Source organism: Ovis aries, chromosome 4 (genome assembly GCF_016772045.2).
Source record: "Ovis aries strain OAR_USU_Benz2616 breed Rambouillet chromosome 4, ARS-UI_Ramb_v3.0, whole genome shotgun sequence".
Classification (NCBI taxonomy): Eukaryota; Metazoa; Chordata; class Mammalia; order Artiodactyla; family Bovidae; genus Ovis; species Ovis aries.
In genome coordinates, this window is record NC_056057.1 from 20,595,533 (window position 1) to 20,614,559 (window position 19,027).

At 37.5% G+C, this 19,027-nt stretch overlaps 1 protein-coding gene across 1 annotated transcript in view; it reads right to left on the reverse strand.

Annotated features, from left to right (window-relative positions):
• The window catches only part of THSD7A (thrombospondin type 1 domain containing 7A), a 484,905-nt gene that overhangs the window by 207,791 nt on the left and 258,087 nt on the right, over window positions 1–19,027 (reverse strand). The window contains exons 3-4 of the mRNA XM_015095205.4: window positions 7,058–7,306; window positions 4,169–4,350 (exon numbers count right to left, since the gene is read on the reverse strand). Of these exons, the coding sequence (XP_014950691.3) occupies window positions 4,169–4,350; window positions 7,058–7,306 (431 nt within the window). The remainder of the gene's footprint in view (window positions 1–4,168; window positions 4,351–7,057; window positions 7,307–19,027) is intronic.

Genomic DNA, 19,027 nt, shown 5'->3' on the forward strand with positions numbered 1-19,027 from the left:
TTCATAGGGATGGTGACTATTTCATTCACATTTTTGGGGGCAAAACATGTGAAAACATGAGCTCTTTATTCATCCTTCTGTCTACCCATTCACAGTACAATCATCCTGCCCTCAGTCCATCTTTCCATTGATCCTCCAAACCTTTCTGCTGGTTTGTCTCATTCAGTGTCATCATACAGGCTTATTATCCAGACTGTCTTTCTTAATAACCACAAATCTCACAGACCTTATGCAGATATAAGTGTGGATTATTTGGTATGTTTTGTATAAAAGCATATTCTAAAATTTTCTATGATATAAATCCCAGTAAGCTTTATGGTGCTTTATAACTGATACCTTTGGCTTCCCTCTTTTGAAAACATGTTCAATCTGTATCAGCTGGAAGGATGTTTTCAGTTACTATAGCTAGAATCTACTTTCATTTCACTAAGAACTCTTACAAGAGTCAATTCACGTCATGCATCTAAAGATCAGTAACACTTCCATCAGCTTTCTAGGAGTTATACTGATAACCTCCTCATGGGCAAGGCCTCTTCCTGTCATATTTTGAGGATAGATTTCATGCCAGGACAAACTGGACATTTTTCAAGACTACTGGAATTCTGAACAGCCAGCTCACAGAAACCGTCAAAGATTTTACTACTGACTCTTCTCAGCAGAGAACCTGTCAAGCCTTTCTTCTAAATAAGTGATAATGGAAATTTTGATCACCTCATATTCTGTTAGAACTGTGAGAGTTCCATGAATAAAATGTGGATATTCTCAATATCAAGAAGAAATATTTTTCCTATTGTCTGTAGATGCCATTACCAACTTAATAACTATCCTGATAATTCAACTCATACCAAGTTTTGAATATCATAATTTATACTTTGTGAGTACTTTAATAATAAATATTTAAACTTCCTGAAAATTAAATATATTAGCTCCAAGGAAAAGAATTATGGCCTTGGGTGGTTTGAGAGTCAGTTAATAGCAGAAAATACATCAATGAATAAAGTAATTTAAAGGGATCTGGCTTTTGTGCTATGGTGGTCATTATCAATCTTCTATGTAACATGATATACCAAGATAATAAAGGAAGTTGATGTCATATCACTTGTTTTCAGTATTTCTGTATAAGGAAATTTTATGTTGGGGCTGAAGTATTTTGAGTTAAAGTATTTTTAATAGTTTGGTTATGTGTGAAAAGACATTTAGAGAACAGAGAGAGAATCTACAAAAACAACAGTTCAATCCTTATTCTTCAAATTAAGTTGCAATATGAATTGCTTTTATGATAGGCTGTTCACGGTTAAACAGTCAGGATTTCTTGAGATCAGTACCTTCTTGTTAGGATTGAATAAGCAAGTTATTCTGAGAGGTTTCGCTGCTTTTATAAAGTAAGCTTTCATTCTTTCATATTTATTGAAAAAGATAAGACTATGAACAATCTTCACAGCCCACAGTCTAACTGTTCTCCATTCACACATATCTGTAGTATTCACATGTGTTACCCTTGGGATGCTGGTATATCTAACAAGTTTCCTACTAGGGAAAATTGAGTACTACTGGGAGCCTGGTCGGAGAAGGCAATGGCACCCCACTCCAGTGTTCTTGCCTGGAGAATCCCAGGGACAGAGGAGCCTGGTAGGAGGCCGTCTATGGGGTCACACAGAGTCAGACACGACTGAAGCGATTTAGCAGCAGCAGCAGCAGCAGCAGCAGGGAGAACTCACATCGGAGAAGGCAATGGCAACCCACTCTAGTACTCTTGCCTGGAAAATCCCATGGATGGAGGAGCCTGGTAGGATGCAGTCCAAGGGGTCACGAAGAGTTGGACACTTACTGAGTGACTTCACTTTCACTTTTCACTTTCATGCACTGGAGAAGGAAATGGCAACCCACTCCAGTGTTCTTGCCTGGAGAATCCCAGGAACAGAGGAGCCTGGTAGGAGGCCGTCTATGGGGTCGCACAGAGTCGGACACGACTGAAGCAACTTAGCAGCAGCAGGGAGAACTCACATAATCTAAGTTCTGAGGAAAAAATAACTGCAACTTTTAGTAAGAATCAACTGTTTTTGCAAAGACTATAAGAGGCTTATTAATATTCTTGATATTTGACATGAAAGGACACAGATTCTTAAATTATTTATGTTATATACTTACAAGATTGAATATTAATTTTAGGTGAATTGACTGCTTCCATATCTATGAATCTCTGCTTTGGTTTTTGCATTAGTCCAACAGATACATCTTAATAATAATATTCTTTGCATCTTATCTTTTTTCCTGTGACTTTTATTTTTATTGCTCTGCAGTGCTTTGACAGCAGTAGTCAGGGAACTCTATGACAAAATAATTTTTTAAAGTATCCAATTACAATTCAAAATTCTGAAGGATCTTTTGAAAGTAATAACCTACAGGATATAATTGACATTCAGAAACTAAAATCTGATCTACTTCTAGCAATGAAATTATACTACTCTGAAAGGACTGCCATAATAAATTCACCAAAGGGTATTAAAAATGTAGCCATTAAAGTGACTAAGAAAATATTAATGTACTAACATTACATGTTTTATGCTACTTCCTTAAAATTGCAAGACATATTAGTAGTAAAAGGTATCCCTAGGCTAGATTACTAAATGAGTTAACATGCTGTGTAAAGCCAGTGGATACAAAACAATTAAATTCCGCAAGCTGCAAATGCAAAACTTTAGTCCTTATTTCCCAAGAATTACTAGCCACTCCTTTTTGGTGGGAGGCAAAAGAACTCTCTCTTCTTTTGTTTTATGAAACATCTTTTTCTCTTGGTTCTTTCCTTGTTTTTTTCTGATTCTTCTTGGTCATATTCCTTCTCTGAATATTTATTTTTTTATTCTGTTCTTTTTTTTTTTTTACCTTTAATACATGCTGTTCCTTCTGCTTAGAATAAACTCCGTCTTGCATGCCTGACCTGCTTAACTATATGGAGTATATGCATCATAACTCAGTTCAAATTCCACCTTCTTTATGAAGATTCCTCTATTTTCTCATGACAGCTATTCTAAAACTCAATTATAGTGGCTCAGATGGTAAAGAATCTGCCTGCAATGTGGGAGACTTGGGTTTGAACCCTGGGTGGGGAAGATCCCCTGGAGAAGAAACTGGCAACCCACTCCAGTATTCTTGCCTGGGAAATCCCATGAGCAGAGGGGCTTGGCAGGCTACAGTCCATGGGGCTGCAAAGAGTCAGACGCAACTGAGCGACCAACACTTTCACTTTCATACTGCATGATGACTGTTGGTCTGTGCACCCTCATGATGACCATGAGCATTTTCCTGACATGAAATTTATATTGATATTTCTGTCCTCATCACCATAGACAATTTTTGGAACTCTTCTGGCAACTAATCAATATGTGCTGAATGTATTAGTGATACAAGTCCTGTAGTCCCTCAGGTAGTAAAATGTTAAGAGGCTCTTAAGAGGCTCAATCCAACGATGATCAGATTTTTAGAGTAATATTAATATTTAACAATATGTACTTTTAGTCTTGGCCATCTTGGACTCACTTATTCTTTTGTACACTTATCACATTTGGTCCCCAAACTGAGAGTTAGACCAAAAAAATTCTAAGATATGTCTACCAAATCAAAGCATTTAATCAAAGGGTTTTTTTTTTTTTTTTTTAAGTTATGCCTTTGGGTTAAAGATCTTTTCCTGTAGTTTTATTCTCTATTTCTTTTAAATTCAAAGTGAATTTTCTCTCAATACCATAACTAACTTTTCAACATCAGTATAAAACAGCAAAACAAGGTTTCTTTTTTAACATACGGGTTTTACTTATTCTTATATGAAGAAAAGAAATTTGGGCTTTGGAACACATATTTGCATTCTATATGTATCCTTATAAGACACGTTTATTCTATTTTTATAATTGATTACTCTTGCTAAATTCTGACTCAGAACCTGAAGTCAAAATTTAATGAGAGGCTTGTCAGCAAACCAGAACCAACCAAAGATGGAACTTGATTAATTATTTTTACAACCATCATTTAGACTACCATTCACCATAGTTAATATCTGCCATAATGTGAACAATATACAGCTCTTCATGCCCCCAGATGGCTGCATATATACCCCTGCAGGATGATCCCAAGCCTGCTCTCCATAGGTGAGTACTTGAGAAGAAAACAAGATTACCTTCTTTGTCCTTGTGTGTGTTCAATTGCGAGAGGAGGTTCTCATTGGCCTGCACGCAGTACACCTCTCGGGTCTGGACCCCTCCTCCGCAGAGGGCAGTCTGGTTGCCTCGCCTCTTGTCCTGTTGACTGAGAAGAGGGTCCACCCGACACTCGGTCCACTCTGTGGTCTTCCAGCTGTATCTAGATAAAGAAAATGCCAGCAGTGGCCATGTGTTTAGTGAATACAACTTTTCTCCAATCCTATTTGTTTCTTCCCCTCAAGAAAATTAACCTGAACAATTCCTTCCCCTTGAATCAATCTGAGACCACACCTCTGGCACAGGTTCAGTTTCAATCCCTTCTTCTACATCCTTACCCTGCTCCGTTTAAAGAGGGGTTAAATTTAAGATGATTCACTTTTAATTGCAACTACTAGAAGTTACTTATAAATATTTTATGCAAAGAGAGCATAATGCTGAATATATGACATTTTATGTTTAATTAAGCTGAACTCCGGCTTGCCCTTTTTTCATGTTTATAAACAAAGATTGAATCTGAGAATGGAGAACATTCTAAATGATGATGAACTCAAACATTTGTTTTGTCTTTAATAAAATGTATGAAAATTCCTTCTTCGTACAGGTCAAAATTGTAATTGTGTGTTAGTAACAAAAATATAACATAATTCAGCGTTTTCTCTTTATCTCTAAGAATGAGTGTTCTTTTTTTTTCTCCTATAACATTTGAGCATCCCTGATGAGTACTGATGAATGATGAAAAGAGCTGACATTTCTAATCAGTGGAACACAGGAAAGATGATCTATGCTTCTAAATTAAAGCTTCAATCAAGATTATCATGTGAAAAAAATGTCGGGGGATTATCAGCCCAACACATGCTTTAAGGAGATAGCTAGGGTCTTGATGTCACTGCAGATAGACAGTGATGGCATTTCTCCACCTCAAGGAAAATGGATATTCTAAAAGCACAAAGAAAATGGCTCTTGGAGTACTTTATGTCACTTTTACCAAGATGCTTCCTTAGTAATCAGATTAACAGCCAACACAGGTACAAATGGATGTGCTAATGCTCATCTCAGTTAGACAAAAAGGTTAAATGGGCTCTTGGATGTCTGATCCAGATGCTTTGCTTTGTCAGTGGTAAGGCTTCATGTCAGTAAAGGTGAACTTCATGCCCATTTTTCAATTTTTGTAAGTGGGGATTCATGGCTTAACAGAGGTACAGGTCTGGGGCATCAAGGAACAATGCTCTTGACATATATTTATAAAGGAAGTGCAGCATTCAGGTCAATTATAAAATCATTGATAATTGATGCCTTGAGAGGAGAGACAGGGAAGTGTGAAGGAAAAGAAAACTAAACAAGCCATTCATTAGGGGAGTTAAAACAAAAATTTTATTTTTTTTTATAGAGCAGCATACCAACATAGGTCATCCTAAGGAGTCCTGTGAGAGAAATAAATTTTTTTGTGATGTAAATTGATGACACATTCTTAAAAAAATAATGCTACCATCCACAAAGGGTTAGAAGACAGAGATTTAGAATAGGGATTTATTTTAATTAATAGTTAATGATGTTTGAATAACTGAGAGGATAAAGATATCCTAGCTTGAGGTTAAAAAATGGAAGAATCTCGCAGGAGATGAAACACTCTGACTAGAGAACCTGGCAACTTCCCTGAAACTGTTACGTCAAGGGGAACACACAAGTCAGTGGGGCAGGCAGAGAAGTTAGGAAGGAAACTCTTCAGAGTGTTCAGTTACTGGTTATGTTAGGGGAGAAGGGAGGATTCCATAGGGCTGCATAACTGAAGATCTTGTACGAATCATTACTATGCTTTGTTATTATTATTATTACTCTCAGAAATGGGAGGAGGAGCAGCAGCAGCAATGGTAGTGGTAATTTTCCTCTTCACTGGTTCATCAAGTGCAAGCTGTAAGCCTGTTCTCTAAATGGTTCAAATATTCCAAGGAACCTTTCAATGAAGCTTGTGGGTATCTACTGATAAACTAAGATTCTGTAAGTTTTTTTTGTAAATACTCTCTACATTCAGACCAACCTGAAACATATTTATCACCAAGTTAATTCACAGAAATGTCTTAGAAATGATTTTTAAGGATAAAAAGAATATAGTTACAGTCCCAAATATTTCAAAACAGTCTTATTTCATCTGAATTCAATGAACATTTATTGGGCACTTACCATGTGCCTGGTCCTATGACATATATGAGTGATTAAAGGAGAAACAATCTCCACACCAAGGTTAATAAGCAATCTTGGTCCTGAGAGAGCTTAAAGTCTTATTATTTTGATGTAGTATTCTACTCTATTTAATAGGATTTGTTATACACAGTACTGAATTTTAATAGGGCTTGCTCAATAGGCAAAAGGAACCTATATTTTGAAAGATTATTTTACCTTATAGACTAGTTGACAAACTATGGCTAAATTCAACCTGTACCATTTCTATAAATAAATTTTATGGAAACATATCCACACTCATTTCTTTACATACTGCTTACAGCTTCAACAGCAGAGTTGAATCATCGTGACAGAGACACATGTGGCTCATAAAGACTAACATATTTACTATCTTCTCCACTTCAGAAAAAGCTTGTCAATACTCATTATCGAAAATGTGCAAAGAACTACTGCTAAAAATCCAGCTTTTGTGGAGATTGGGAAACATAGCTTGTTACTGACACTTTTATTTAGTAAAACTGGTATTTTTTGTTTTTATAGGATAGTGTTTGTAAAGAGATACATTTCTACTTAGAATTTGTAAAAATCAGTATTTCTCAACACACCACATCCAGCTGAAATCAAACAGCTGAAGGGATATGCAGTTTGGGCAGATGGGGCAGCAGAGACCGCTGTCCTTATTAACTCACGTGGCACAGGGGGCAACTCCATCTCCTTGAGACACACAGGGCTCTTTTTCCTCAAGTTCTGGACACTTTTTCTCGCTGCCAATAGGAAACTGCCTGATGAGCCGAGTTCTCACGCGGGTGCCTTTAGGGGATGCCGTGTCATGGCATGTTTTTGAGCAGGGGCTCCACTCTGACCACTCGGACACCTGGCACTCCTTGGTCATCACGCAGGCCTGGAAGGTCATTGGCAGCTTCTCTTGCTGGCAGAAGCTGCAAAAGAGAATTAATATTCTCATCACAGACTTGTAAGCAGGCATGAACTTGTAGGCAGGCATGAACATTCCAGAGCAAAATCAGCTTGGACATTTTTCTTTCTACTTGGAAGTATAATTCCAATTTCATTGAAAACGTACCAACATTTATGATGTGTAAAAGCTGTTAGACTCCAAGCTAACATTTGCATTTCCTCTTAGTTTGTAATAGTTGTTAAACCATTCACAGGAAATAGAAAATAAAAGGATGAAGCAAAATTAGCTGAAATTAAGTTTACCATATTGTTCATTTTACTCACTCCAGATTTGTTTTAACTTAGAAAATGAACTGTTAACATAAGACAATTTTCACTCTGTTTAGTGATTTAAATAAACATGCCTGGATAACTACTAATATATTATTTTGAATAGAAAAAAGTAATTTAATTTATGCTTACAATTATTTTTAATATCATTTGAAATTTTAGCTGTCAATTACAATTGTAATGTAGGCTTATTCAAATATATCAACTTTTTCCAGTTCATACTTTAATGCAAGGTCTACATATATGAGTATATTAATTAAACACTTCTTAAGCATTACAGGCTTCCCTGGTGGCCCAGACAGTAAAGTGTCTGTCTGCAATGCAGGAGACCTGGGTTTGATCCCTGGGTTGGGAAAATCCCCTGGAATAGGAAACGGCAGCCCACTCTAGGACCCTTGCCTGGAAAATCCCATGGACGGAGGAGCCTGGTAGGCTGCAGTTCATGGGGTTGCAAAGAGTCGGACATGACTGAGCGACTTCACTTTCACTTTCTTTAAGCATTAGAAGGGTGACAGAGGATGAGATGGTTGGATAGCATCATCGACTCAATGGACATGAGTTTGAGCAAACTCTGGGAGACAGTGAAGGACAGAGAAGCCTTGTGTTCTGCAGTTCATGGGGTCACAAAGAGTTCAGATTCGAGTGAGCGACTGAACAACAGGCATTCGAAATATAAATTTATTAGGCTATACTGCTATAGAGATACCCTCTAAATAGATCTAGAATATTTAGTCACCAGTAAAGTATTTATGTTCAAATTCTTATCTAACGTTTCCTCCTTGAATTAGAAGGATGTTGAATTCTTTTTTTTTTAATTAATTTTTTACTGAAGGATAATTTTTTTACAGAATTTTGTTGTTTTCTGTCAAACCTCAACACGAATCAATCACAGGTATACATATATCTCCTCCCTTTTGAACCTCCCTCCCATCTCCCTCTTCATCCCATCCCTCTAGGTTGATACAGAGCCCCTGTTTGAGTTTCCTGAGCCATACAGCAAATTCTCATTGGCTATGTTACATATAGTAGTGTAAGTTTCCATGTTACTCTTTCCATACATCTCACCCTCTCCTCCCCTCTCCCCATGTCCATAAGTCTATTCTCTATGTCTATTTCTCCATTGCTGCCCTGTAAATAAATTCTTCAGAACCATTTTTATAGATTCCATATATATGCATTAGAATACGATGTTTTTCTTTTTCTCTTTCTGACTCACTTCACTCTGTATAATATGTTCTAGGTTCATCCACCTTATCAGAACTGACTCAAATGTGTTCCTTTTTATGAGTGAGTAATATTCCATTGTGTATATGTACCACAACTTCTTTATCCATCCATCTATTGATGGACATCTAGGTTCCTTCCATGTTCTAGCTATTGTAAATAGTGCTACAATGAACAATGGGATACATGTGTCTTTTTCAACCCTGGTTTCCTCAGGGTATATGCCTAGGAGTGGGATTCCTGGGTCATATGGTGGTTTTGGTTTTTCCAGTAGTCATGTATGGATATGAGAGCTGGACTGTGAAGAAGGCTGAGCGCTGAAGAATGGATGCTTTTGAACTGTGGTGTTGGAGAAGACTCTTGAGAGTCCCTTGGACTACAAGGAGATCCAACCAGTCCATTCTGAAGGAGATCAGCCCTGGGATTTCTTTGGAAGGAATGATGCTAAAGCTGAAACTCCAGGACTTTGGCCACCTCTTGCAAAGAGTTGACTCATTGGAAAAGACTTTGATGCTGGGAGGGATTGGGGGCAGGAGAAGAAGGGGACGACAGAGGATGAGATGGCTGAATGGCATCACTGACTCGATGGACATGGGTCTGAATGAACTCCGGGAGTTGGTGATGGACAGGGAGGCCTGGCGTGCTGCAATTCATGGGGTCGCAGAGAGTCGGACACGACTGAACTGAACTGATGGTGGTTTTAGTCCTAGTTTTTTCAAGGAATCTCCATACCGTCTTCCACAGTGGCTGTATCAATTTACATTCCCACCAACAGTGCAAGAGTGTTCCCTTTCTCCATACCCTCTCCAGCATTTATTGTTTGTAGACTGTTTGATGATGGCCATTCTGACCGGTGTGAGGTGATATCTCATTGTAGTTTTGATTTGCATTTCTCTAATAATGAGCAATGTTGAGCATCTTTTCATGTATTTGTTATCTGTATGTCTTCTTTGGAGAAATGTCTATTTAGGTATTTTTCCCACTTTTTGAGCAGATTGTTTTTTTTCCTGGTATTGAGTTGTATGAGCTACTTGTATATGTTGGAAATTAATCCTTTGTCAGTTGTTTCATTTGCTATTATTTTCTCCCATTCTGAGGGTGGTCTTGTTACCTTGCTTATAGTTTTCTTTGGTGTGCAAAAGCTTTTAAGTTTAATCAGGTCCCACTTGTTTACTTTTGTTTTTATTTCTATTACTCTAGGAGATGGATCATAGAGGATTTTGCTTTGATTTATGTCATTGAGTGTTCTGCCTATGTTTTCCTCTAAGAGTTTTATAGTTTCTGGTCTTACATTTAGGTCTTTAATCCATTTTGAGTTTATTTTTGTGTATGGTGTTAGGAAGTGTTCTAATTTCATTCTTTTACATGTAGCTGTCCAGTTTTCCCAGCATCATTTATTGAAGAGGCTGTCTTTGCCCCATTATATATTCTTGACTCCTTTGTCAAAAATAAGGTACCCATAGGTGCATGGGTTTGTTTCTGGGCTTTGTATCTTGTTCCATTGGTCTATATTTCTGTTTTGTGCCAGTACCATACTGTCTTGATGACTGTAGCTTTGTAGTATAATCTGAAGTTAGGAAGGTTGATTCCTCCAGCTCCATTCTTCTTTCTTAAGACTGCTTTGGCTATTTGGGGTCTTTTGTGTTTCCATAGGATTGTGAAATTTTTTGTTTTAATTTTGTGAAAAATGCCATTGGTAATTTGATAGGGATTGCATTGAATCTGTAGATTGCGTTTGGTAGTATAGTCATTTTCACAATATTGATTCTTCCTACCCAGGAACATGGAATATCTCCGCATCTGTTTATGTTACCTTTGATTTCTTTCATTAGTGTCTCATAATTTTCTGTGTACAGTTCTTTCATCTCAATAAGTCAGTTTATTCCTAGAGATTTAATTTTTTTTGTTGCAATGGTGAATGGGATTGATTCCTTAATTTCTCTTCCTGATTCTTCTATGTTAGTACATAGAAATGCAAGTGATTTCTGTGTATTGATTTTATATCCTGCAATTTTGCTAAATTCACTGATTAGCTCTAGTAATTTTCTGATACTATCTTTAGGGTTTTCTATGTATGGTTTCATGTCATCTGCAAACAGTGAGAGCATTACTTCTTTCCTGATCTGGATTCCTTTTATTTCTTTTTCTTCTCTGATTGTTGTAGCTAGGACTTCCAGAACTATGTTGAATAAGAGTGGTGAAAGTGGACATCCTTGTCTTGTTCCTGATCTTAGGGGGAATGCTTTCAGTTTTTCACCACTGAGAATAAAGTTTCCTGTAGGCTTATCATATATGGCCTTTACTATGTTGAGGTAGGTTCCTTCTATGCCCATTTTTTGAAGAGTTTTATTCATAAATGGGTGCTGAATTTTGTCAAAGGCTTTTTCTGCATCTACTGATATTATCATATGGATTTTATCTTTCAATTTGTTGATATGGTCTATCATTGATTTGCATGCATTGAAGAATCCTTGCATTCCTGGAATAAACCAAACTTGATCATGGTGTATGAGCTTTTTATGAGCTTTTTGATGTCTTGTTGTATTCTGTTTGTTAAAATTTTGTTGAGGATTTTTGCATCTATGTTCATCAGTGACATTGGCCTGTAGTTTTCTTTCTTGTGTTGTTTTTGTCTGGCTTTGGTATCAGGGTGACGGTGGCCTTGTAGAATAAGTTTGGAAGTGTTCCTTCCTCTGCAATTTTTGAAAGCATTTTAGAAGGATAGGCATTAGCTCATCTCTAAATGTTTGACAGAATTCTCCTGTGAAGCCATCTGGTCCTGGGCTTTTCTTTTTTGGGAGATTTTTGATCACAGCTTCCATTTCAGTGCCTGTAATTAGGTAATTCATAATTTCTATTTCTTCCTTGTTCATTCTTGGAAGATTGAACTTTTCTAAGAATCTGCCCATTTCTTCCAGGTTATCCATTTTATTGCCATCTAGTTGTTCAGAACAGTCTCTTATAATCCTTTGTATTTCTGCACTATCTGTTGTAACCTCTCCTTTTTCATTTCTAATTTTGTTGATTTTATTCTTTTCTCCTTTTTTCCTGATGAGCCTGGCTAAATATTAGTCAATTTTGCTTTTCATCTCAAAGAACAAGCTTTTGGTTTTATTAATCTTTAGTATTGTTTCTTTCATTTCTTTTTCATTTATTTCTGCTCAGATCTTTAGGATTTCTTTCCTTCTACTAACTTTGGGATTTTTTTGTTTTTCTTTTCCAGTTGTTTTAGGTGTAAAGTTAGGCTGTCTATTTGAAGCTTTTCTCGTTTCTTGAGGTAGGATTCTATTGCTATAAATAAACTTCCCTCTTAGAACTGCTTTTGCTGCATTCCATAGGCTTTGAGTTGTCATGTTTTCATTATCATTTGTTTCTAGAAATTTTTTGATTTCTGTTTTTATTTCTTTTGTAACCTGTTGGTTATTTAGAAATGTGTTGTTTAATCTCCATGTGTTTGTGTTTCTTACAGTTTTTTTTCTTGTAATTGATATCTAATCTCATAGCATTGTGGTCAGAGAAGATGCATGATATGATTTCTATTTTCTTAAATTCACTGAGGTTTGATTTGTGACCCAAGATGTAGTCTATCCTGGAGAATGTTCCATGTGCTCATGAGAAGATGTAGTCTTCTGCATTTGGGTGGGATGTCCTGAAGATATCAATAACATCCATCTCATCTAATGTATCATTTAAGACTTGTGTTTCCTTATTAGTTTTCTGTTTTGATGATCTGTCCATTGGTGTGAGTGGGGTGTTACAGTCTCCTACTATTATTGTGTTCCTGTCAGTTTCTCCTTTTATGTCTGTTAGTGTTTGTCTTATGTACTGAGGTGCTCCTATATTGAGTGCATATTATTTACAATTGTTATGTCTTCCTCTCGGATTGAGCCCTTGATTATTATGTAAATATGCACCTTATTTATTATGTAAATATAGCAATAGAATCTTACCTCAAGAAACAAGAAAAGCTTCAAATAGTCTAATTTTACACCTTATCTCTTGTAAACTTCTTTATTTTAAGGTCTATTTTGTCTGATATGAAGATTGCTACTCCCAGCTTTATTTTGCTTCCTATTTGCATGGAATATATTTTTCCATCCTCTCACTTTCAGTCTATATGTGTCTTGAGGTCTAAAGTGGGTTTCTTGTAGATAGCATATACATGGGTCATGGTTTTGTATCCATTCAGCCAGTCTGCATCTTTTTGTTGAAGCATTTAATCCATTTACATTTAAAGTAATTGTTGATATATATGTTCCCATTCCATTTTCTTAATTGTTTGGGGGTGATTTTGTAGATCCTTTTTCTTCTCTTGTATTTCTTGACTATGTAAGTCTATTTAACATTTGTTGTAAAGCTTGTTTGGTGCTACTGAGTTGTCTTAGCTTCCGCTTGTCTGAAAAGCTTTTGATTTCTCCATCAAGTTTGGATGAGATCTTTGCCGGGTATAGTAATCTTGGTTGTAGATTTTTCCCTTTCAGTAATTTAAATATATCCTGCCATTTCTTTCTGGCCTGCAGAGTTTCTGCTGAAAGATCAGCTGTTAAGCTTATGGGGTTTCCCTTGTATGTTACTTGTTGTTTCTCCCTTGATGCTTTTAATATTCTTTCTTTGTGTTTAGTCTTTTTCAGTTTGATTAGTATGTGTCTTGGCATGTTTCTCCTTGGATTTATCCTGTATGGGATTCTTTGTGCCTCTTGGACTTGATTGACTATTTCCTTTTCCATGTTGGGGAAATTTTCAACTATAATCTCTTCAAAAATTTTCTCATATCTTTTCTTTTTCTCTTCTTCTTCTAGGACCCCTATTATTTGAATGTTGATGCATTTGATATTATCCCAGAGGACAATCCTCATTTCTTTTCATTCTTTTTACTTTATTCTGCTCTTCAGAAGTTATTTTCACCATTTTATCTTCCAGATCACTGATTCATTCTTTTGCTTCAAATATTCTGCCACTGATTCCTTCTAGAGTATTTTAAATTTCAGTAATTGTGTTGTTTGTCTTCATGTTTATTCTTTAATTCTTCCAGGTCTTTGTTAATTGATTCTTGCATTTTCCCCTTTCTGTTTTCAAGGTTTTTGATCATCTTTACTATCATTATTCTGAATTCTTTTTCAGGTAGTTTTCCTATTTCCTCTTCATTTATTTGGGCCACTGTGTTTCTAATTTGTTCCTTCATTTGTGTAGTATTTCTCTGCTTTTTCATTATTTCTTTTTAAACTTACTGTGTTTGACGTCTGCTTTTCCAAGACTTCAAGGTTGAATTCTTTCTTCCTTTTGATTTCTGCCCCTAAGGTTGGTCCAGTGGTTTGTGTAAGTTTCTTATAGGGTGAGATTTGTGTTGAGTTTTTGTTTGTTTGCTTTTCCTTGATGGGCAACACTGAGTGAGGTGGTAATCCTGTCTGATGATTGGGTTTGAATTTTTGTTTTATTTGTTGTTTAGATGAGTCATCTTGCACAGGGTACTATTGGTGGTTGGGTGACACTGGGTCTTGTGTTACAGTGGTTTCCTTTGTGTGAATTATCACTATTTGGTACCCTCTAGGATTAGTTCTCTGGTAGTCTAAGGTCTTGGAGTCAGTATTCCCACTCCAAAGGCTCAGGGCTTGATCTCTATCAGAAGTGTGAAATCAATGTTTGCTTTTCTCCTGTGCTTGCACTCTGGGTCCACACCAAGGCAATGCATGAGCTGTTGAAGATGCGCCTTTATTATTTTAGCAAACTGCGACCAGACACTAAACTGAGGAATTTTGGTGAGAGGCCTGCCTTGAGAGATGTGCCTACGATAAATGAAGTCCTAAGTTTCCCAAAGATTGATGAAGGCTCTCCATCCTGCAGTTGGAATCAATGTGAGAGTTCGACCATAAAGAAGGCTGAGCACTGAAGAACTGACACTTTCAAACTGTGGTGTCAGAGAAGACTCTCCCCCACCCTCCTTCCAGAAGAGATGTTGAATTCTTAATCCTAATGTCTACATACAAAGATGAAGATGATGTTAGAGAATGTCATCAACCTCGGGTTTATGCACTGTGAAGGGTTTTCCTGGAATTATATTGCCTTGTGCTGATTCTTAGTTGAACTCTTGCACATTATCAATAACTAGCAGCTCATGTTTACAAGATAGAGGAGGCCTGTTGCCACAATAGAGCATCTGTTCCAATGGGAGAGTTCACTGATAATTCTGTCTCATCATTCAGGTGCTATATTTAACTATGATAATCAACCATAATGAGAGGCAGGTCCATTTTAATATAACAACTCACATTCAATCTTTTTAAATCTACTGGCATGTGTATGAAAATTGCATTCCTGGGAAACAATTAGAGCTTAAAATGTCAAAGTCAATTTGTCTGAGCTGGGAGGTCTGGGCAGAAGAATCATCTGAGAGTGTCGGTAAAATGGTCCTATGAGTCAGCTCTGTTGCTCTTTATAACAACAGAGAGGACCAGAATCCCATATTTACTCATATGCCATGTATTGACTATTAATGATGCATTAGGTAACAACACTAACTTAAGAGCAAAACTTTCTCTGTAATGAACAACACAAGTTACTTCATGAGAATCAGGCAAAATAATGACCAAATGACAATCTTTACAATTCATTTCATACAAAACCTTCCATGTTTAATTTCCTCTTACGTTTACAACACTTCATCAGATTGTTATCATATACATATATGCATATATGGGGCTTCCCAGGTAGTGCTCATGGTAAAGAATCTGCCAGCCAATGCCGGAGATGCAGGAGATGTGGGTTTGATCCCTGGGTTTGGGAAGATCCCTGGAGGAGGAAATGGCAATCTGCTCCAGTATTCTTACTTGGAAAATTTCACGGACAGAAGAGCCTGGCAGGTGACAGTCCATAGGGTTGCAAAGAATTGGACATGAATGAGCAACTGAACACACACAAACACACATGTGATACTTACAAACTTTATATTCTATGTATAGGCAGAGAATTAACAATCCCTTTTAATCTTTTGTGGAGAATTTGACCATCAGTTAAATACCTCCTCTTACAGTTACCTGGTAACCTGATGAAAGTTGAAATATCAGCTATGGTACTAGATAATATTATTTATGATAGAATGATCAAGTTAATAAATTTAATTTGCTGTGGAGAAACTAAAACTACCTGGTAGGAAGCTATAGCTTTGTGCCTCCCTAAACTCTTGGACTAGGATTTATTTTTACGGAGACTCTATAGGCTATTACAAATATATCACTTCCAGAGATACCAGCGCCTGTAGGGTTGATACTTTTAAGGCAAGGCTGCTCTTTGACCTGCTGGATGTAGAATTATCCTTCTTCCCCCTGAAACATGTTGCATGAATTTCTAGAAGAATTCCCATTAGATGAGGAATGACTATGGCTACAATGATGACAAGCTCTATATCTTTCTAAGAAGACTAATGCCAGATGGCAGTCTTGTGAGTCTTGTGTATCTGAAAGTCTTGACAGTATAAGATTAAAACTTAATTCATATTACCTCATGCATGAAAAATGCTGGACTGGATCACTCACAAGCTGGAATTGAGATTGCCGGGAGAAATATAAATAACCTCAGATATGCAGATGACACCACCCTTATGGCAGAAAGAGAAGAACTAAAGAGCCTCTTCACGAAGGTGAGTGAAAAGGAGAGTAAAAAAGCTGGCTTAAAACTCAACATTCAATAAACTAAGATCATGGCATCTGGTCCCATCACTTCATGGCAGATAGATGGGGAAACAATGGAAACAGTGACAGACTTTATTTTGGGGGGCTCCAAAATCACTGCAGATGGTGACTGCAGCCATGAAATTCAAAGCCACCTCCTCCTTGGAAGAAAAGCTATGACCAACCCAGACAGCATATTAAAAAGCAGAGACATTATTTTGCTGACAAAGGTCCGTACAGTCAAAGCTATGGTTTTTCCAGTAGTCATGTATAGATGTGTGAGTTGGACCATAAGGAAGGCTGAGTGCTGAAGAACTGATGCTTTTGAACTATGATTTTGGACAAGACACTTGAAAGTCCCTTGGAAATCCTAAAGGAAATCAGTCCTGAATATTGACTGGAGGGACTGATGCTGAGGCTGAAACTCTAATACTCCGGCCACCTGATGAGAAGAGCCGACATTGGAAAAGACCCTGATGCTGGGAAAGACTGAAGGTGGGAGGAGAAAGAGATGACAGAGGATGAGATGGTTAGATGGCATCACTGACTCGATGGACATGAGGCTGAGCAAGGACAGGGAATGTAGAAGGACAGGGAAGCCTGGCGTTCTGCAGTCCATGGTGTCCAAAGAGTCAGATAGAACTGAGAGACTAAACAACCAATAATCCTTTTGTGTGGGTACCATTATTATTTCTGTTTTATAGAGAAAGAGTTTCTGAAAGGTTAGGCAATGCGTTCAAGATCATATGGGAATTTGTAAGAAGGGAACCGAAATTTGAACTTGGATTTTCTAAAATCAGAGCCTATTTTCTTAGTCACTCTGCCCTTCTTCTCACAGTTTAAACTGATTGCAAATCTCTGTTAGAGCAAACTGCTGTAGCTGAGACCAATGCCAGGGTTACTGGCACATTGTGAATCCACTAGTTTCACTCTTTCACAGTCCCAGGATTTGTACCATCCTGCTGCTGCTAAGTCACTTCAGTCATGTCCGACTCTGTGCGACCCCAGAGACGGGAGCCCACCAGGCTCCGCCGTCCCTGGGATTCTCCAGGCAAGAACACTGGAGTGGGTTGCCATTTCCTTCTCCAATGCATGAAAGTGAAAAGTGAAAGTGAAGTTGCTCAGTCATATCCAACTCCTAGCGACCCCATGGACTGCAGCCCAACAGTCTTCTCCGTCCATGGGATTTTCCAGGCAAGAGTACTGGAGTGGGGTGCCATAGCCTTCTCCTTGTACCATCCTGCTGCTGCTAAGTCGCTTCAGTCGTGTCTGACTCTATGCGACCCCATAGATGGCAGGCCATCAGGCTCCACCATTCCTGGGATTCTCAAGGCAAGAACACTGGAGTGGGTTGCCATTTCCTTCTCCAATGCATGAAACTGAAAAGTGAAAGTGAAGTTGCTCAGTCGTGTCCGACTCTTAGCGACCCCATGGACTGCAGCCTACCAGGCTCCTCCACCCAAGGAATTTTCCAGGCAAGAGTACTGGAGTGGGGTGCCATAGCCTTCTCCTTGTACCATCCTAGCACTTCGAAAATGTGCTACTTGTTTTAAGGAGGACTTAGTAATTAGGGAAAAGTCAAACCACATGAATTTTCCTGATCCATGTTAACAACTTTTAATGCAAGTCCTAAATAGAAATCGGCAGCATAAACATGAGAATGGTATTAAGTAATACATGATTATATAGTTTGTAACATATGAGACATGTAACATACCTATTTAACTATTTATACTTTATTTTTCCTTAATTTTCTAATACCATTATTTCAGTAAATGTGAAATCAAGTAACTCTACATACTGGACTTCAGGAGTACAAAGATGAGATTATAGTAATTAAACTGAAATCATACAGTTCTGCTTGGGGAGGCACAGAAGGATATATGAAGTAGTATATTATTATTTCAGAACAAGTGAAGGTAATTGATGGAAACATGAAAAACCGTCTTTTGTTTGTTGGTGTGTGGGGAAAATACAGCTGTTTTTTCTTGGCCTCATTGTAAGGAGGCTTTGTTGAGCAGTGAAAAAAGAGTGGAATTGAAGCCTAGGTCAGATCAAGGGCGGTTAAGTAGATCCAGAAAAGCATCTTCTGTGGATGAGAACCATTCAAAGTTTTGGAGCATAAAGGACATGATATTTGCATTTCATGTAAATTCCAGTGGCAGAGTGGAGGTTGGAATAATAGGGTAAAAGATTAGAAACAGAGAGACTATGATGATGATTATGTCATTGATATTTATAGTATACACAGACTGAGTGCTTTCTGTGTGCTAGACGCTGGTCAAACTGAGGGAGGTATGATTGTGAACGGGAGATTGATCTTCATTGAATCCCTACTGTGAGCCACATACTATATTGTTTTACCAAAAATATCTCTATCTCATGAAATCCTTAAAACTATTCTGTAAGATGAAGCTCTATCTCTCTTTTATTTTAAGATGCATGCTATGTTGCTTCAGTCATGTCTGACTCTTTGCTATCCTATGGACTGTAGCCTGCCAGGCTCCTCTATCCACGGAATTTTTT